Consider the following 20,948-nt stretch of genomic DNA (forward strand, 5'->3'; position numbering starts at 1 on the left):
TTGCTGTGTTGACTGAGAGTGTCACGACTCTACAGCAGCTCGAGTTTTCCTCTGGCTGTTTCACAGCTTGGTTTGCATGACAGCTGATTGCTTTTTGTTTCCCACAGTGAGTAGAAACGGGTTTGGAAAATATCCTTCAGCTTCCTTTTTTTTCAAATGGGGCACATGTTGCAACTAGAACAAAAAAAAAAAGCCCTAAAAATCATGCCGTGAGTGCAGAGCCGGCACGTGGTTCCGCCTTGTGGTCTCCCAGTTCCTTATCCTTCTCGTAGCCAATAGGATCACCTGCCTGCCTGGGGATTTCCTCTGTCAGCAGATTGATAATCCCACACCCACCAGCACTGCGGCTCTGATAAAGCAGCCCTTTGTCAGCCATCCTCTTGGGCTCAAGCCCAGGCACAGAAGAGAAGGCGTTCAGACTTCATACTCTTGGATTGCTGCTTCTCCCAGATGACACACGAGACACCGATAGTTGATTAGATAAGCAATGAATTCAGTATGTTTTGAAAAGCACGTCCTAGAGATACAGCGACCCTACGATATTGAATGATCCCAGTGCGTCGCCCAGCATGCTTCAAGGTGAGCGATCCTGTAAAGCAGAGCCCTTTGAAAACCGTCTGGTTTTCCAGAGAGGCTGTGATCCTCTCGCATGTCTCCAGTGACACAAGCCTGTACTCTGCACTGCCCGGTCACACGACGGCCCTTGCGTTAACCCTCGGTGTGCTCGCTGTTTCAGACAGTGGGATTGCATCATGTGAAATGCGTGGTCTGTGCGAATGCCAGGAGTCATGCATGCAGCTTTTTGTTCTTGTTGCCTCAAGGCTACACTGTGTGTCTCTTGATGTCAGCTGAGAAGCTGGTGTCGTCTTGTTCTTTGTGTTATTGTGGTTGATTTTGCAGCTGAATAGGAGGGGGTTCACATCATGGTTATAACTGATCCATTTTAAAGAACTTCTGCTTTACCGAACCAAATCCAAACCCACTTCACAGCCCCAGTCCCAAACTGGAAACAGCAGCAGTCAAGGGCAACAAAAACACCCATTTTAGATAGACTTGGTAAACATCTTACCAGCGAACCACTCTGGAGCTGTCTTTTACATTTCTGTTTGCATAGTTTCCAATACTGGTACAAAAGCAGCACAACTTATAACAGACCTCAGGGGCAAAGATAGGAGCTGGGAATGACCTCTGGATACTTGGGGTGTTTTTCAGAAAGTCTACCTGGTCCTCTGTGCCCTCTCTTGGAGTGTTTTTCAGAAAGTCTACACAGTCACAGTCACTGTCTCCACTCTCATTTCACTCTGCTGGGGGAGGCGACTAACAAAGTCTGTCTGCTGATATTCGCCGGGTGAAGAAGGAAAAACGTTGGGCCAGTCTTTCTACGCTGCCTTCAGATTTAGCCCTGCCTGCTTGCCGGCCTGTTTTATATATTTTCTCTCAGCGTTCACAATCAAGGAGAACATAAAGCCAGGAGAAACTGAGAAAGGGCCGCTAAGAACTGAACAACACACAAAGAAGGAGCTATGGCAGGAGACAGTGCGGGGGCTGCAGAGAGGGAGGGGGCGCGGGAGGCAGAGGAAGGGGCTAATGAAGAAGAGGCGCTCCTGCATTTCGCCCGCTACTTCAGCGCACCCTGAAGGAGAGGATTCTGCATTGCGTGGACCGGCTCTTTCTGGTCCTGGTGGCGCTCTTCCTGCTGGTGGTTGCCGTGGAAATCGTTTACAAGGTGTGGTTCGTGTGCAGCTGGAGGAGGATCTACCACTCTCTGAGCGCGCTCTTCACCTACTTCTTTAGACAGGAGGACGACGAGGGGCTGTCAGAGCTGTGACGACTTCCAGCACTAGAACACAGCACTCGCTCGAGGACTTCTCATTTAGTGTGCTCGGGGTTCCTGATCTATACAGCCGCCCTTCACTGCATTTACTAACAGGGGTCCAGCATTGTTCACACACGCTGCTTTTAGCCTGGCCCGTGCTGTGCCTCGGATTCCCTAGCGTTTGGCTCGTCAGAAGGCAGTGATTGGTTGAGGCGTTTGCGAGGAACAGGCAGTCGCTGTGTCTCCTCCAAGTCATGTGAACGTTGAATGTTTTACAAAAAATAAAAGTCTTTTTGGTTTTAAAGCTATTCCTGAGTACCGTCTTCACTTGTGTGGTTCATAATCTGTTAATGCAGCGTCTGTAGGGTGTCACACATTGCATGAGAGACGTCATTCTGCACAGATTGAGCAGCCCAGCCTGCGAGAGAGGACCTCTCCTATACAATACGAGACCCTACGCACAAGGTATTAATGAGGATAATTGTTGCAAAGTCAAAGGGTTCTGAACAGAAGCTTAGGTAATGTTCCATTGAGGGGTCCCTGATTGCAGGTTCTAAATATGAAACATTATTTAAAAAAAACAAAACAAAAACATACAAACCATAAAAACACCCTAATGCTCATTACAATAACAATTAGGAACAATTCCAAAATATGCAGCCCTGTCTGAGTCAACTCCAAGCAGCCTCTTCATCACAGTCCCGCATCACGTGGTATAGAAGACGCTGCTCAGGGCAGGTCGCTGGAGTTGTGTTGCCCAACCCATATGGAGTACAGACCCCTACGGTGTGTGAGTGGAATCGAACGGTACAGCAGTACACCAGGCAGGTGTTATTACAAATGCTTTGCTTACTTTACTGATTGCCTTTGCACCCCCATATAAATAAATGAAAGCAATGCAATACGACTAGCATGCTCACGCCCTGCATACCGCATTGCAGTTTGCAGCATTGGAAAATCCCCCAGTGTCTCAAAACGTGCAGCTACTCATCCACAGTGTGTTCCATTGTCTATGAAGTACTAATGCGTGTTTAAGGGACCGTCTAACAAACATCTTTAACAAGAAGCAATACCTTTTAATATGAATCTTCCTTACTTATTATGGAACCCCACAAATCCTAAATGAATCATACATTTTCATACATTGATCATGACAGTGTACGCTGTAGTCTATTAAAAAACAATTAAAAGGAAATCTGAGACATATTCTCCACATTAATGGCTGACCTGTTGTTTTTAACAAGTGGAATAAGAGAATGCTAAAGGGCTCGTTTCTGAAGCACCACATGACAGTGTGCTGTAATTAAACTAAGCTGCGTGTTTTCAGTAAGACTAAGGGACCCACGGGAACCACGTGACGGGGCAGTGTTGGCTACAACCTTATCCAAGAGCCCGCACGATACTGCTGGCGCACCCTCCGATCAAAACAGTGAGATTAAATCATTTCCATGAATCGGAATAAAGAAGACACCTCTTTTTTTTTTTTTTTGGTTGCCACGCTTAATAAGGTCAATACAGCCCCCTGCTGTCTAAAAATAGAAACTGCAAGACTATGACAGCCACGCTCACACGTTTCCAGATCCACATTCAAATATATCTGAACGCGGTAAATGGCTCGAATGAGCCGGACCCAAGCAGCCTGCTCCCCTTCGGACCGATCCTGCGTGTCTGCTGGATGTAAAGTACTGTGCGTGCACGATCCAATAGGAATAGAGTACGGAAACTCTAGACATGGCGCCTCCCTTTGGAGTTTCAATGGGCGTTTCATTCCGTACACCTGAATGCGCATGCGTGGCTGTTTACTGCGATTAAAAATAATAAAACAGCACATATTATTTATTGGTTTACTGTAGTACATCCCACGGGGGTGAGCTTTTAGAAAATGAAGCGTTAATTTGTTGAAGACGCAGTTGGCTGCGTGTGTCGCCGCTAGCAGCTAACGCGTGACGTGTCTCCGCGCCCCCTCCTCTCCCGGAAGAAGGCCGAGCGGATCAGGCGTTTCGTGTCTCTAAAGACTTAAAGTGGGTAAAATCGGGAGAGTCCCGCGTCGTGTCCTCCTCCAGTGAAATAAGGCAGTAAATAACGCGGCAGGCAGGCGCTGTGTGCGTGTTTCGGGGCTGTGCGTGTTGTTGTTAAGGAGTGAAACCCGGTTTGAAGGGCGCCCGTTCACACGTGGTGCCCCCCGGAGGCGGTGCAGTGTGAGCGGTCTGAGATCCCGGGAAGCACCCGGCGCTGTTCCTGCCTCTCCCGAGGAGGAAGGATTGCACTCGGATTAATGCAAGCAGCAGGGGGTGGGCTCTTCCCGGGTTAACGTTACTGCGATCTGTGTTTATTTATTTGTATTATATAGGTCATGCCTGTAGTACAGTCTGTAGCCTCTCGGTGTGATTTGGAAAACCAGTTGTAGATCCGGTTTGTTTTTATTTTACAATCTCAAGTTTATAATGACGCTGGACGTGTGTTCGGTATCCCAAGTTTCGTTTATTACTGTGGACACCTTTCGTCCCAGCAGTCTATAATTATAACCGAAACTGCCCCAAGCAATGGATTATGTGCCGTCTGGTCAAGGTTAGAAACACGCATGCCCTGTCGGGGCTGCGGGTGGTTTGGATGTCCTGTCTGGGCTGCGGGTGGTTTTGTTGTCCTGTCGGGGCTGCGGGTGGTTTGGATGTCCTGTCGGGGCTGCGGGTGGTTTGGATGTCCTGTCGGGGCTGCGGGTGGTTTGGATGTCCTGTCGGGGCTGCGGGTGGTTTGGATGTCCTGTCGGGGCTGCGGGTGGTTTGGATGTCCTGTCGGGGCTGCGTGTCTGGAGTGACTAGTCCTGATCAGGCTGCTTTTAACCACGCAAGGTGCGCAAGGAATTGAGCGGTGTGAGAGAGACTCGAGTATCACAAGGCAGCTTGAATGCCCAGCTGGAACCAGTCGCTTTAAACCCAGACTTGTGCACCTCATTGCAATAATAATAATAATAAAAAAGCACCATTTCTTTTTTTAGGGGGGGGGGGTATGTCCCTTGTACCATAAAGGGTTAAGGCGGGTGAACGCTGATGTAAAGAAGCTGGTGTGTAGAGCAGGCTGCTCTGTGAAGGAGCACAGTAGTCAAGACACCGAGGATCAGTACTGTTTTGAGGTGGGGCTCTGATTTTTTTTGTCTTCTCCCTTGCAGAATGCGTTACGTGGCCGCTTACCTGCTTGCTGTGCTGGGTGGCAACACCCGCCCCTCCTCCAAAGATATCAAGAGCATTCTTGGCAGCGTGGGGATCGAGGCTGACGACCAGCGTCTCAGTAAGGTGAGCTTGTGGGTTGGGATTAGTGCTTTGTTTGAGTCTGTGTTCAGCTGCAGGGACCCGGCTGGGGTTTGGCACATCCTGTCAAACTGCCCAACCCGGCAGGTTGTGCGCCCGCGCGGGGTTTGAAAGGTGGGCTTTGTAAATGTCGGATTGCATGTCCTGATAATGCAGTAAAGCAGCGGTCTACAGGATAGAATGAGGGGGCGGAACACCGTGCTCGTGTTCCAGGTGAGGGTTCTGTCGCTGGATCGGAATGCTACAGGCTGGCATTTGAAATGTCTCTCGCTACCTGAGGTGTTGCACACAAGGTAGTGAGGAATGGATTGTGTGCTTCTTGGGTCCCGTGCTCATCTCCTCTTCTCCTCTTTCAGGTCATCAGTGAACTGAATGGAAAAGACATCAACGATGTCATGAATTCAGGTGAGGAAGGGGCTGGGTTGTTGCTTCCGGTTTTACTTTGCAGCACAGAGACAGGCCTCAACTACACACAAGGCTTTGCAGCACACCGAGAGCAGGGACTCGGAGCGGTCAGGAGCGCTTTCATTGAAATACCTGCTAGTCTTTTCGGGTGAAATGTTTAATTGGCATTCCAGAGAGCCTGAATGAACAGCAGGGTTAGAAACGGTTGTTGTTTAGACCAGGTGCCGGAAACGTGTGAATTTGTAATCTAATCTGAACTGGGTGCAGGCTTACTGTGAGCTTCTTACATATTAATTAGCCTAATAAAGTGATCTCTTGTTGACAAAAGGGTTTTATTTCTTTTTCAGGTCTCTCAAAGTTAGCCTCCGTGCCAGCAGGTGGTGCTATAGCTGCTGCTCACACCACTGGAGGTGCTCCTGCATCTGCTCCTGGAGCTGCTCCTGCTGGTAAGAGCATGACCTTCTCTTACCCAAAATGCAGTGTCACAATCGGGGATCAGTAACGACTTTGTAAAAGAAGTAGAAATCAGAGGCCCGAAGTGGTTGTTATTGACGGGCAGGCCTGTAAACCATGATGTTTGTCTTCTTGACTTGGCTGAAGCTTCATGTTGTGATGCAGTGTTTGAGTGGGACGCTGTTTACTGAGGGCTGTTCCCAGCAGCAGTGTGTTTAACTGGGGCTTCGCTTCTCTTTGTCTTTGCAGCGGAAGAGAAGAAGGAAGAGAAGAAGGAGGAATCCGAGGAGTCGGATGAAGACATGGGCTTTGGGCTCTTTGATTAGCAATGCTTTTCCTTCTCTGTTTCAAAAGAAATGCAATAAAAATTGAAAAAATAAGTGCATTCCATTGTTTTGGGGGTGGGGGTTGAGGAGCTGAGGAGCTCTGTGCTGTAAAAGCCTGATTGCAGGTTTGCCTCAAATGCATCAAATTCAAGGAAGCCAGTGACTAAGAATCAAGAGTTTGTTGGAGGAATTCTAATAAAAACAAGCAGGTTTACTGATGAGGAGACCTAGGTTATGACAAATGTACCATTCCTTAAACAAAAAAGGCTTTTACGTGTGGTCCTTGCTAACGAATTGCAGAGTTTGTTAAAGTGGCGCCACAGTGGTGCAGCTCCTGCGTTTTGCAGGCAGTATTATCAATGGGTTAGTTCTGGCATGCACGGTACCTTACCCGTTCAAACTGATTGAAACACATTCTTCAATGAGGCCTTTGAAAAACAGCATGACTGTTTAGTCGATATTGGCTGTGTAAAAAATGCGCAGAAAGATAAACTACAAATCGGTACGTGTTGAAGGACTACAGTTCCCGGCGTTCCCTGCTCAGCACTTTGAAGGGCAGTGGTGGCTGCGTGCCAGGTTTAAAGACTCGCTGTTGCTGCGTTAATTAATCGACAAGTACTGTGTGAAATATTAAGATATTACTCGTCATACAGCCAGCAGTGCTGCAGTAAAACGCGCAACAAGAACTGTATTCATGAATTCATAAATATGAACAAGTGGGAAGCGTACACACACACACAAAAAAAAACCAAATCATTTCACAGCATAACGAAACTATTTTAACACTTTATAAAGCAGCAGTTTAAAACATGAACACGTGTATCGTAAGAGAAGCAACGCGATTAATTCCAGCGCCACATTCCTAACAGGATTTGTACTGAAAGACGCAACAAGTATTTTTGGTGCGCTGTAACCATGTCTGCTGAAGCCGGCGGTGTACAGCCCGGGGGTCCCCCAATCTCCATCTCGTTCTCCGGGTCCGGGTTCATGGTAGTTTACCAGCTCGGGGCTATCCAGTGCCTGCTCGATCTGGCTCCCGAGGTCATACGCGCGGCGCCCAAGGTCTACGGATCTTCGGCCGGCTCGCTGGCTGCTGCCGCTGCTGTTTGCGGGGCGAGTATGGGTAAGTACAGTGTGCTGTTAGCAGCCCAGTCTTACTGTTAAAAGAAACCGCTGCACGTCTTCTAATGACATAGTCTCCAAAATTATTATATTACTACATGACCACTGTGATATGACCACTGGGACACTCCTGAAAACAAAAAGATAAATCCAACTATTATTATTATTATTATTATTATTATATTATTATTATTATTATTATATCAGTTACCAATCTGACGTGTCACGTCAAAGTTTTTACGTTTACTATGTAACAGTGCAATGATACATGTTACCTATACACAAGTTACAAAGGCATATATATATATATATATATATATATATATATATATATATATATATATATATATATATATATATATATATATATAATAGAATATTAGAATTTATCCTATAAGGGGAAAATTCACCGGTGTCCCACCATGGTTTATAATACCACAAAGGGCCTTACGTTTAAAATATTGATAATGCATATATGATGAGCTTGTATTTAATTATAAAACCCACACACGTGTAGACATGTTAAGCTCGTATTAAACACATGACTGTCGCTCTTCATTGCCCCGTTCCTCTCCGCGGTGCAGAAGGACTGCGCGATGAGATCGTGGCGGCCGCGCTGCAGGTGCGGGAACACGTCCTGGGACCCTTGCATCCCTCCTTCAGCCTCTCCAAGGTCCTCCAGAGCAGCCTGCAGCGGAACCTGCCGGAGAACGCGCACCGGCTGGCCACGGGCCGGCTTCACGTCTCCATGACGAGGCTGGCGGACGGTGAAAACATTCTGGTGTCCGACTTTCAGTCCAGAGAAGACCTCGTCCAGGTACACACCGCGGACCTTCGCCTATAAGAGACTTCCAAAAAATCAAACATAGTGCGCTATGAAAGTTATTCACCCTTAACCCTTTCGGTCCTGGTCGCACGTTAACACACGGAAATCACGCTGGAACCTCACGGGGCTCCTAGGTCCCAGTCTGAGCTTGTGTGGAAATATATGTAACAAAAAAAAATTAGGATGCTAATAAAGGAGGCCCTTCTTCAGCTCGTAAAAGTAATTAGGCACTGAAAGGGTTATTAATGCACTACCAGGGGTAGATTTACACAGTCCACATTTTTTTGAACTTTAAAGAATTGTTTTTTTTTTTCCTTTTGCATCAGACCGCTGCTTAGAAATGTAATGTCTGTGAAGGGATGCGCGTTTGTGTGAATGCATTGTAACCGACTGCCCCTGCAGGCTCTGCTGTGCAGCTGTTTTGTGCCGGTGTACTGTGGTCTGGTGCCCCCTAGTTTCAGAGGCCAGGTGAGTTTATCAGTGCATTTGGTCTGCTGATTGTATTAATAGCATCTGTTTGTAAATGTGCGTTTTGATTCTCTAACAAAACGTCTTGGAACAAAATTATTGTACACAGAAATAGGTAACAGGTAATTCATGCACACACTAAACTATACACAAGTTGGGATCTCGGCTGTCACAGGAGAGCCGTCGCAGAATTGCCTCCGGCGCTGGGGTTTGCAAACACGCTTGTGCAGGGCTCTGGGGTCTCAGCTAGTTCGCTGTTGCAGTAACAGGATGCGCTGCAGCACAAAGACAAGCCCTTTGAGTTTCCACCTTTCACTGCGTTCGGAAGGTCAGCAGCCGACCAGAGAAAATGCCCTTTTGTCACGGCAGGAAACCCGAGAGTCTGCCGAAGGGCTTCTCCGCACCGAGGAGAATGAGTGGAGGAGCGCTTTATTAAAACAGAGCGTTTCAGTCTGAAGGGTTACTGTAGCCACAGGAGTGCTGGTGGCTGGATAAAGAGAAGCAAAACGAGAAACATTCGACCCAAAGACAAGGTCTAACAGCGAATGGCCTTTAGCCCGCTGAGCCGCGCTAGTGTAGGAGCAGACGCCTTGTCAGTTACAGGCTGAGCTGCGATCTGTTTAGTCCCGCTCTCCTGGATTCAGCATTGACAGGACATTACAGAATTCTGACCACGTCTGATAAACTCCGTCAGTGTTACAGTGCAAACTCATTCAGGTGATACTGGCTGCTCAAACTGTGTGAAGAGAGAGCTCTTATTAACCCTTTGCTGCCCACTGTCCAATATATTTGACAAAGGCATTAAATATGTGTGGGAACATACCCAGGGCTGTACAGGGGTAGGACAACCCTACACTTGGTAAATTAACTTATTTTAAATCGCAGCAATGAAGTCTGTGCTCAGAAACTGCTGTTCAACATGCAAAGTGTTGTGTTTGTCACTTCAGAAATGCACCTTCAATGCTGAACACCACAGAACCCGGGTTTGGAATTCTGACAAACCCTTTCTGCTGATAGGTTGATTTCTCGCAGGAGATTTCCAATGTGTAACCCAGCCCTGACATTTCTCAGTTTGGGATGGATTTGCAGCCCATGAATGCGCTTTCACTGTTCCGTGCCCCCCGACAGCGCTACATTGACGGTGGCTTTACCAACATGCAGCCCAGCCAGGAGGCCTGCCTCACAGTCACCGTGTCCCCTTTCTCTGGAGAGATGGACATCTGCCCTCAGAACCCGACCATCAGCTTCTACAACCTGGCAGTGAGCGGCGCCAACTTCCAGCTGACTGTCCAGAACTGCACGAGGATGGCCGACGCACTCTTCCCTCCCACGGGAACGGTACAGAACCGGGTCAACGACCGGTACAGGCAGTTAGAGGAGACTGATAATACCTCAACACAACCCAGAACCACTCAGTGCAAATACCACGGAATAGCAAGGAGAGTGGAAATAGAATAGTAAGGGGTGGAAATAGTAAAGGGAGAGTGGAAATAGCAAGGGAGAGTGGAAACAGCAAGGGGGAGTGGAAACAGCAAGGGAGAGTGGAAATAGTAAAAGGGGGAGTGGAAACAGCAAGGGAGAGTGGAAATAGCAAGGGGGAGTGGAAATAGCAAGGGGGGTGGAAATAGAGTGGAAATAGCAAGGGGGAGTGGAAATAGCAAGGGGGAGTGGAAACAGCAAGGGGGAGTGGAAATAGCAAGGGGGAGTGGAAATAGCAAGGGGGAGTGGAAATAGCAAGGGGGAGTGGAAATAGCAAGGGGGGGTGGAAATAGCAAGGGGGGGTGGAAATAGCAAGGGGGGGTGGAAATAGAGTGGAAATAGCAAGGGGGAGTGGAAATAGCAGCAAGGGGGAGTGGAAATAAGCAAGGGAGAGTGGAAACAGCAAGGGGGAGTGGAAACAGCAAGGGGGGGTGGAAATAGAGTGGAAACAGCAAGGGGGAGTGGAAATAGCAAGGGGGAGTGGAAACAGCAAGGGGGAGTGGAAACAGCAAGGGGGAGCAAGGGGGAGTGGAAACAAGGGAGAGTGGAAACAGCAAGGGGGAGTGGAAATAGCAAGGGGGAGTGGAAATAGCAAGGGGGGGTGGAAATAGCAAGGGGGGGTGGAAACAGCAAGGGGGGGTGGAAATAGCAAGGGGGAGTGGAAATAGCAAGGGGGAGTGGAAATAGCAAGGGGGAGTGGAAATAGCAAGGGGGAGTGGAAATAGCAAGGGGGAGTGGAAATAGCAAGGGGGAGGGGAGAAACAAGGGGGGGTGGAAATAGCAAGGGGGGGTGGAAATAGCAAGGGGGAGTGGAAACAGCAAGGGGGAGTGGAAACAGCAAGGGGGAGTGGAAACAGCAAGGGGGAGTGGAAATAGCAAGGGGGAGTGGAAATAGGGGGAGTGGAAATTTTTTTTTTTTAAAGGAAAAAAAATGTAAAGTAAAGAGGGAGAAGTGGAAATGAGCAAGGGTGTGATGTTGGAATTTTATAGCATAAGTTCAATCGCATGGGTGGAGAGTGGCACTAGCAAGGGCGGAGGGGAGTGAAACCGCAAGGGTGGGCCGTGGTACGTTGGGTTGGAAGCCTCGCCGGGGGTAGTGGAACCCCGCCAGGGGGGATGTGGAACAGGCACGGGGGGGGTTCGCATCGGGGGTCGTGGAAATCCACCGCAAGGGGGCGCGGCCATCTGGCCACGGGGGGGGTCCGCCGGGGCGTGGCACCAGCTAGGGGGATTTTTTTTGGGGGCGTTCCAACCTGGCCGTAGCTTTAGGGGCGGGGGGGTGGAAATAGCAAGGGGGAGTGGAAATGGAGCAAGGGGGGGTGGAAATAGCAAGGGGGGGTGGAAATAGCAAGGGGGGGTGGAAATAGCAAGGGGGAGTGGAAACAGCAAGGGGGAGTGGAAAATAGAAAGGAGGTTTGAGTGAAATAGCTTAAGGGGGCGGTGCGAAGTTGGAAATGGCAAGGGGGGGTGGATAAAGTAACGGGGAGTGGGAACTAGCAAAGGGGCGGGGTGGGGAACAGAAAGGGGGAGTGGAAACCGCACCCCCAATTTTGGGGGAGTGGATTTTTTTAATAGCACAGGGGGAGTGGAAACTGCTTTCCAAGGGGTGGGTCTCTCGTTGACAACCGCACACGGTGGGTGGTGTGTTTGGTATGTGGTGTTTGCACCGAGGGGGTGGAAACCAAGCAAGGGGGGGGTGGGGAACCGTGTTAGGGCCCGGGGTACGCGTGGAGGGAACCAGGTGGCCAGGGCGCGCATCTGGATTATTAGTCCAAATTGGCGCGGGGGTCTCGGAGCTCCCTAACTTTGATGTGAAGGGGGGTTGCGCGAGCGAAATAGTCCAAAGGCGTCTTTTGCGGAGTGGAAATAGCCCCAGGCGGAGTGGAAAACAGCAAGTAGGGGAGTGGTAAATACCAGCCCAAGGGGGGGCAAGTGGATAGACTAGCAATGGGGGAGTGGATAATAGCAAGGGGTTTGGTGGGAAGACCAGACAAGGGGGGGTGGAAATAGCAATGGGGATGTGGAAATAGCAGGTGGGGGTGTGAAACATGCATAGTGGGGGTGGACATAGCAAGGGGGTGGGAGTGGAAAACAGATTAGGGAGAAAAAACGGGGTGGAACCAGCAAGGGGGATGGAAAACAGCAAGGCGGGAGTGGGAAAATAGCAAGGAGGGAAGGTTTTTTTTTTAGTGTGGAAATAGCAAGGGGAGTGGAAATGGAAATAGCAAGGGGGGGTGGAAATAGCAAGGGGGAGTGGAAATAGCAAGGGGGAGTGGAAATAGCAAGGGGGAGCAAGGGGGGGTGGAAATAGCAAGGGGGGGTGGAAAAATAGCAAGGGGGGGTGGAAATAGCAAGGGGGAGTGGAAATAGCAAGGGGGAAATAGCAAGGGGGGGTGGAAATAGCAAGGGGGGGTGGAAATAGCAAGGGGGGGTGGAAATAGCAAGGGGGGGTGGAAATAGCAAGGGGGGGTGGAAATAGCAAGGGGGGGTGGAAATAGCAAGGGGGGGTGGAAATAGCAAGGGGGGGTGGAAACAGCAAGGGGGGGTGGAAATAGCAAGGGGGAGTGGAAATAGCAAGGGGGAGTGGAAATAGCAAGGGGGGGTGGAAATAGCAAGGGGGGGTGTCAAAGAAGGAATTGTAATGCTCTTTAAAGCTGCTCACTGGTTAATATAAGGCTAGGTTTACAGGACAGGGTCTCGCCTGCCCTGGGATTGGAGAGTGGAGTGCAGACAGACCTTACCCCTCAGGAGCGAGGGATTCAGCCCACATGCATTGCTTGCTTGTGTTTCGAATGCCTGCCTGTAGCAGCTGCTGATGAAACTGTCTTTCCAGGCACTGAAGCAGATGTACTACAGAGGATACCAGGATGCTATCTTCTTCCTGCAAAGACATGGTAAGTGCCTTCTTAAACACAGAAGTGTGCAAATGTACTGGAACACCTCCAAGCTTGGCATGGGTATGCTTTATATACCCGCCTGCATGGGGGTGAGGATTTCAATTTGCAGTCAGGAATCAGTGATATAGAAACAATAGGCACTCATGATGTATGAACACGTTAGACTGCTTTGTGCTTTAATTAGGCACCTTGAACAACTTCTGAAAAGCCCGGGGCGTTTTATCATTCCATACCGTGCGTAAATGACAAGCTTCGCACAGGCCGAATGCTGCAGCCACTTCATTGCATTTCTTTCTTGCCGCATTTGCCTCTCACGCTGGCATTTCCAGTAACGGATGCTGTTTATCTGGTCTCTGCGTTCACTGCCGGGTGCTCAGGGGGTAGGTAGTGACCCTGGCAGGGGTTGTGTGCTGGAATGTGAATCCTCTTCGAGTGCCTCAGTGTAGAAAGGTCAGTCAGGCAAGGTGAAGCCCAGGGCAGCCTGGGAGACTGGCAGTGTGCCAGTCCTCACACTGACCACCTTCAGGAAGGGTACACGTGCAGGGTCTCCTTTTAACACAGCAGGGGCTCTGAAAAAACAGGTAGAAAAACATATTAAATCCAGTGCAGTATTCGGATAGGACACACATTTTATTATTATTATTATTATTATTATTATTATTATTATTATTATTATTATTATTATTATTATTATTATTATTATTATTATTATTACTTAAACTTTTTTCTTAACGCACTTGATAATAGCCCACACTAGTTCACATTTCTGTGCAGACTGGACTTATTCCCTCACAAGCTTAATTTAATAGCATTTGAATACAAGGTTGAAATAATTCATTAAAACTCAGCCTGGTCAATCTTTTATTTTTAACAAGAAACACCTGTCAGCAATTCAAAATGTTTGTGGTAATTTCAACCAAATTAGCCTGCCCTCCAATGAGTGCCAGCTACTCCATACGCTCCACAGCGAGGGGAAACCTGGCTTTTATACTGAAAAGCAGAAGCTCCGCCTCTTTCTACAAAACAGGGTTTCCCAGCCCTTATAAAATGTTAGCAGGGGCTGGGCCCTCCACATTCAATGCAGGTAAGTGAAGCCTTCAGTGCTACAGTTCAATCTAGGATTGTGAGATAAACAGGAAAAAATATACAATGTTTTTAAAGCGATTATCTGAAGCTTTTATGTGTTAAAACAAAACCAAAAGTGTGTTGGTAAATATTGATTTATTAGTATACAGTGTAGCTGTGCGGGACGAGGAGGGGTCGCTGCTCTTGTTTTATTGGTGCACGGTGTAGCTGTGCGGGACGAGGAGGGGTTGCTGCTCTTGTTTTATTGGTGCACGGTGTAGCTGTGCGGGACGAGGAGGGGGCGCTGCTCTTGTTTTATTGGTGCACGGTGTAGCTGTGCGGGACGAGGAGGGGGCGCTGCTCTTGTTTTATTGGTGCACGGTGTAGCTGTGCGGGACGAGGAGGGGGCGCTGCTCTTGTTTTATTGGTGCACGGTGTAGCTGTGCGGGGCGAGGAGGGGGCGCTGCTCTTGTTTTATTGGTGCACGGTGTAGCTGTGCGGGGCGAGGAGGGGGCGCTGCTCTTGTTTTATTGGTGCACGGTGTAGCTGTGCGGGACGAGGAGGGGGCGCTGCTCTTGTTTTATTGGTGCACGGTGTAGCTGTGCGGGACGAGGAGGGGGCGCTGCTCTTGTTTTATTGGTGCACGGTGTAGCTGTGCGGGGCGAGGAGGGGGCGCTGCTCTTGTTTTATTGGTGCACGGTGTAGCTGTGCGGGGCGAGGAGGGGGCGCTGCTCTTGTTTTATTGGTGCACGGTGTAGCTGTGCGGGGCGAGGAGGGGGCGCTGCTCTTGTTTTATTGGTGCACGGTGTAGCTGTGCGGGACGAGGAGGGGGCGCTGCTCTTGTTTTATTGGTGCACGGTGTAGCTGTGCGGGGCGAGGAGGGGGCGCTGCTCTTGTTTTATTGGTGCACGGTGTAGCTGTGCGGGGCGAGGAGGGGGCGCTGCTCTTGTTTTATTGGTGCACGGTGTAGCTGTGCGGGGCGAGGAGGGGGCGCTGCTCTTGTTTTATTGGTGCACGGTGTAGCTGTGCGGGGCGAGGAGGGGGCGCTGCTCTTGTTTTATTGGTGCACGGTGTAGCTGTGCGGGGCGAGGAGGGGGCGCTGCTCTTGTTTTATTGGTGCACGGTGTAGCTGTGCGGGACGAGGAGGGGTCGCTGCTCTTGTTTTATTGGTGCACGGTGTAGCTGTGCGGGACGAGGAGGGGTCGCTGCTCTTGTTTTATTGGTGCACGGTGTAGCTGTGCGGGACGAGGAGGGGTCGCTGCTCTTGTTTTATTGGTGCACGGTGTAGCTGTGCGGGACGAGGAGGGGGCGCTGCTCTTGTTTTATTGGTGCACGGTGTAGCTGTGCGGGGCGAGGAGGGGGCGCTGCTCTTGTTTTATTGGTGCACGGTGTAGCTGTGCGGGGCGAGGAGGGGGCGCTGCTCTTGTTTTATTGGTGCACGGTGTAGCTGTGCGGGGCGAGGAGGGGGCGCTGCTCTTGTTTTATTGGTGCACGGTGTAGCTGTGCGGGGCGAGGAGGGGGCGCTGGTCTGTTTCACAGTATTTTGTTTTATTTGTTGTTCTCCTCTTAGCTATGAAATATTCTGGCTGTAAAGGAAAATCTTTTCAGCCTTCCTTTGCATTCCTCTTATTTTTTTACAGATAATGTCACTGAATTCCAGATTCTTGGCACTTATGAATCTTTCTTTCAGATGTGTTTACTTGTGCAGTATTATTGTCACAGTGTGAAATGCCAGTGTGTTACACGAAGGTCGGAAAACATTCTTACTCTCTCACCCATTTTAGCACAAACTTGTTAGTTTAATCTACAGGTCTTATGCCAAATCATTCCCATATCTGTGACGTGTTAAGACAGATCACAAAGTGTCCTTTTACTCAGTTGAACTCTAATTCCGTGCTCATGTGCCAGCTGAGTGAAAGCTGTGCTCTGGTGGGTTCAGCTTCAGCTTTAACACTGGAGTAAAAGACAAGAAATTCTGTCCACAAATGAAGTGTTTGCCAGGGAAGTATGGAAGCTTACCTTGTACTGGAAGAGGGTACAGTTGCAAAAAATGTACTTACCTTGACACACGTGCATATTTATTCATAGACCCAGTTGTGTGCATTTGAAGGTGTATATTACTGTTACTGTTTTTGTTTTGCTGCTCTGTGGAGGTGATGGAGCAGTTGGGTCTCTATCCTGCCCTTGACTGAAGGGGGTGCCCTTTCTCTCAGGAAAGAGGAAGCAGGTCCATGTCCTGGGTGCCACTCTTGTGACATGATTAGACCCCATATGCTGTAAATGGAGGTCGTGCAGAGCTGCAGTTTCAACACCCCCCTTCTTCCTCCCCTAGATCTGATGGCCCCGCAGTCTCCTGCCGAGTCCCGCTCCCTCTCCGTGGCTTCTCTCCGCTGCAGTGGTGGCACAGCCCTCCTGGCCGTGCAGAGCTCTCTCCAGGGGGAGGCGGGTGACAGTGACGCCACGCCCCCGTGTGCAGAGAACTCTTCAGATCAATTGGAGGAGCTGGAATGGACGCTGGGCTCCATGGAACAGAGTCTTTACCAGAGCCTGCCAGCCTGGGTCCAGGGAGGTAAGCTTTCTGCACTGCAGCTCCTCCAGCTCTTCCAGTCCTGCGCTCTGTACTGGAGGGAGTCTTTCTCCAGGTAGAACCCCACAGTTGAACCCGTGGAGCAGGCAGATGAATGGCAGAGCGGTTCTTCTGAAAGGCCAGCGCTTTCCAGCACAGAAAGCATTGGTGTTGTTTATGCAGGTGCACCATGTGAGATGGCTCGGTCATTAAAATCGCTTGTTATATTTAAACTGGAGATCGTTAGTTCTTCCAAGTGGATTTGAGCTTCCTCAGCTTTGGGAATGCTGCTCTCTAAAAGGTGATGTGAATGTTTACTGTCCCACCCCCCTCTCTTTCATCTCTTTCAGCTTTGCTGTGCAACATAGTGGGGAAGCTGGGGCTGCTGGGATCTGTGAGCAGCTTCCTTCCTGCGCGCCTGGCTTCATACATCCTGCTTCCCTACACACTTCCTGTCTTCATCACCTACTCCCTGAGCCAGAGGTAGGGATCGGGATCCTCTGAACTCCTCTCGGAGACGGATTCATATTCTATAGAATAGAAACTGCATCCTAAAAACACTGTGCATGCCGTGTGTGTGTGTGTGCGCGCATCACAAACATATTCATTCATTTTAAATAGAAGAGACTGTCGTTACCGTGGCATCAGAAGCCACTAAGTGCCTCAGCTGTTTGTTTTCAAACACGCTCTCCCTTCACAAAGGCATGTTAAACATTGAGAAACTCTGGGAAGCTTCATCAATACTCGTGTCCAGTGAACCCACAGTGTGTGAAACAGCCACCTCCCTCAGCAGTCTTTAAATAGCCTGTGCTTCTAGGAATAGCATCATAACACATTCCTGGAGGCTGGCTGCCAACCTGCAATGTGTCCTCTCAGATTGAACCAGCCCTGTCCACTCTCGTATCTGCAGTGTGTCCTCTCAGATTGAACCAGCCCTGTCCACTCTCGTATCTGCAGTGTGTCCTCTCAGATTGAACCAGCCCTGTCCACTCTCGTATCTGCAGTGTGTCCTCTCAGATTGAACCAGCCCTGTCCACTCTCGTATCTGCAGTGTGTCCTCTCAGATTGAACCAGACGGGCTGCCAGGTCGCACTGGCTCCCAGTATCTTGGTTCTAACCAGTAAGCCACACTGCCTCCCAGTATGTTGTTATACCACTAAGCCACACTGCAGAGTTCTCCAGATCTCATCACTGGCCCCTTCTGTCCTTCATCTGCGAGCAACACTATTTTGTGTTGAGAAGCCTTTGATACGTGTGTGTTGTTGTTGCTGTTGTTGTTGTCAGGGTGCTGCGCTGGCTGGTGGCTTTACCTGAGGAGATGTTCTGCTTCTGGCAGGAAATGAAGCATTTCACACACTTCATGAGAAACGTCTTCATCCAGTCTGTCCAACAGCAGCTATTGCAGAGGTAACAGCATGAAACACAGCAGCAGCACCCTTACGAGAGCATTCACCTAATATTACACACAGCACTGACAGGGATCACGAGAGCATTCATCTAATATTACACACAGCACTGACAGGGATCACGAGAGCGTTCGTCTAATATTACACACAGCACTGACAGGGATCACGAGAGCGTTCATCTAATATTACACACAGCACTGACAGGGATCACGAGAGCATTCATCTAATATTACACACAGCACTGACAGGGATCACGAGAGCATTCATCTAATATTACACACAGCACTGACAGGGATCACGAGAGCGTTCATCTAATATTACACACAGCACTGACAGGGATCACGAGAGCATTCATCTAATATTACACACAGCACTGACAGGGATCACGAGAGCATTCATCTAATATTACACACAGCACTGACAGGGATCACGAGAGCATTCATCTAATATTACACACAGCACTGACAGGGATCACGAGAGCATTCATCTAATATTACACACAGCACTGACAGGGATCACGAGAGCATTCATCTAATATTACACACAGCACTGACAGGGATCACGAGAGCATTCATCTAATATTACACACAGCACTGACAGGGATCACGAGAGCATTCACCTAATATTACACACAGCACTGACAGGGATCACGAGAGCGTTCACCTAATATTACACACAGCACTGACAGGGATCACGAGAGCGTTCACCTAATATTACACACAGCACTGACAGGGATCACGAGAGCATTCATCTAATATTACACACGACACTGACAGGGATCACGAGAGCATTCACCTAATATTACACACAGCACTGACAGGGATCACGAGAGCATTCATCTAATATTACACACAGCACTGACAGGGATCACGAGAGCATTCATCTAATATTACACACAGCACTGACAGGGATCACGAGAGCATTCACCTAATATTACACACAGCACTGACAGGGATCACGAGAGCGTTCGTCTAATATTACACACAGCACTGACAGGGATCACGAGAGCATTCATCTAATATTACACACAGCACTGACAGGGATCACGAGAGCGTTCATCTAATATTACACACAGCACTGACAGGGATCACGAGAGCATTCATCTAATATTACACACAGCACTGACAGGGATCACGAGAGCATTCATCTAATATTACACACAGCACTGACAGGGATCACGAGAGCATTCACCTGAGAGGTGACTCTGTGTTGTATTAGCCACTCGCTGACTGTTTTGTGTGGTGTGTTTTGCAGCCTAGTTAGTTGCCTTTCCCTATCCCCGGTGCTCTCCCTCCTCTCCCCCCCCTTCGAGGAGGACTCTGCTGAGATCCCCGCCCTGCGCCGCCGCTCCACCCTGCGCCTGCACCTCTCGGGCTCCTCCTCCATGGACCTGCAGGCCCTGGATCTCCAGGGGGCCTCCAGCGACGTCCTGGCCTTTGAATTCAAGCTGGACCTGCAGCTAGGGGTGGAACAGAAGCCCGGCAGGCCAGCCCTGAACCGGGGCAGCTCCCTGCCCTGGGGAGGAGTCCTTCCTCTGGGGTTCAGGGCTAACTCCCTGCCTGAGATCACCTTCCTGGATGTGGAGGAGGTGGAGGACTCCACTGAGGAGACCCTACCAGAGCAGCTCTGCATCTCACAGACCCGCAAGAGGTCCAGTATCCACTGGAGTCCAGAACCAGAGAACTGTGAGGGGGACGCCAGGGAGACCCTGCCAGGGCAGCTCTGCATCTCACAGACCAGCAAGAGGTCCAGTATCCACTGGAGTCCAGAACCGGAGAACTGTGAGGGGGACGCCAGGGAGACCCTGCCAGGGCAGCTCTGCATCTCACAGACCAGCAAGAGGTCCAGTATCCACTGGAGTCCAGAACCGGAGAACTGTGAGGGGGACGCCAGGGAGACCCTGCCAGAGCAGCTCTGCATCTCACAGACCCGCAAGAGGTCCAGTATCCACTGGAGTCCAGAACCGGAGAACTGTGAGGAGAACTGTGAGGAGCTCCCACAGATCTGAGACCGCTCTGCACAGAACCGTTCATCACAGGGCAGCTGGATCTGTGGAAGCTGTCCCGTTCAGGGCACTAAAAACAGGCCAGCATGCAAGAAGTACACTGAACATGTTCAACTGAACTGCACTTACTCACATAGTAGGAATCGTAGTTTAAATAGATTAGATATAATTAGATTATATATATATATATAGATGTATATATATATATATATATATATATAGTATGATATCTCTCTGAAATACTTCTCGTTTGGGTAACACCAATCTGTTTTTATAGAAGAAATGTGTTTGTTTTTGCTTGCTTGTGGAGGAGTTTGTAAAGATGTAGTTCAGAGCCCAGTTTAAGGAATCGAAGTTGATTTGAAACAGCAGCGTGCAATTCCAGCGCATCTCTCCTGATGGGAAGTGTAATCTCTTATTCACATGCAGGAGGAAAGTGGAGTCTAAAACTACACTTTGCTATGAATAGAAATATCAATGAATATGAATTATAGATCCCACTGTATATGCATTTGAATATTAATCTTTGACACTAAAAAACAATAAATAATATTTGAATAAGGAATGTTTGTGTTCCATTTCATTACACGTTATATAAAATATATATTCTATATGAAAGATGTTGCTTCGGTTCTACACACTGCGTTATTGCAAACCTATCCCTTGTGAATGAGGGATCAAGTTTAAGATTCAGAACAGTTTCAGTGAGGTCATGCAATGACAGCTTCACTAGCATGCTATACATTCTGATCACTGGCCATTGCCTTTGAAGCTTAACCCTGCAGAAATGTTTATTGAACGTTAGATTT

At 49.1% G+C, this 20,948-nt stretch overlaps 2 protein-coding genes across 3 annotated transcripts; both read left to right on the top strand.

The window, feature by feature from the left end:
- Positions 1-3,731: 3,731 nt before the first annotated feature.
- LOC121299748 (60S acidic ribosomal protein P2-like) lies at positions 3,732-6,359 on the top strand. The gene is made up of 5 exons (XM_041227750.1): positions 3,732-3,837; positions 4,983-5,106; positions 5,478-5,526; positions 5,874-5,972; positions 6,229-6,359. The coding sequence occupies exons 2-5, from the start codon at positions 4,984-4,986 to the stop codon at positions 6,303-6,305; spliced, it is 348 nt and encodes a 115-aa protein (XP_041083684.1). The 5' UTR covers positions 3,732-3,837; position 4,983; the 3' UTR covers positions 6,306-6,359.
- A 508-nt stretch (positions 6,360-6,867) lies between these two features.
- LOC121299722 (1-acylglycerol-3-phosphate O-acyltransferase Pnpla3-like) lies at positions 6,868-20,288 on the top strand. Of its 2 annotated transcripts, XM_041227695.1 has the most exons (9): positions 6,868-7,428; positions 8,012-8,244; positions 8,656-8,721; positions 9,850-10,059; positions 13,034-13,094; positions 16,495-16,731; positions 17,079-17,211; positions 18,013-18,135; positions 19,389-20,288. In XM_041227695.1, the coding sequence occupies exons 1-9, from the start codon at positions 7,221-7,223 to the stop codon at positions 20,140-20,142; spliced, it is 2,025 nt and encodes a 674-aa protein (XP_041083629.1). In that variant the 5' UTR covers positions 6,868-7,220; the 3' UTR covers positions 20,143-20,288. The 2 variants fall into 2 exon arrangements, with proteins under 2 accessions (XP_041083629.1, XP_041083630.1); XM_041227696.1 differs by lacking the exon at positions 9,850-10,059.
- The last annotated feature ends 660 nt before the right edge of the window (positions 20,289-20,948 follow it).

This window comes from Polyodon spathula, chromosome 25 (genome assembly GCF_017654505.1).
Source record: "Polyodon spathula isolate WHYD16114869_AA chromosome 25, ASM1765450v1, whole genome shotgun sequence".
Lineage (NCBI taxonomy): Eukaryota > Metazoa > Chordata > Actinopteri > Acipenseriformes > Polyodontidae > Polyodon > Polyodon spathula.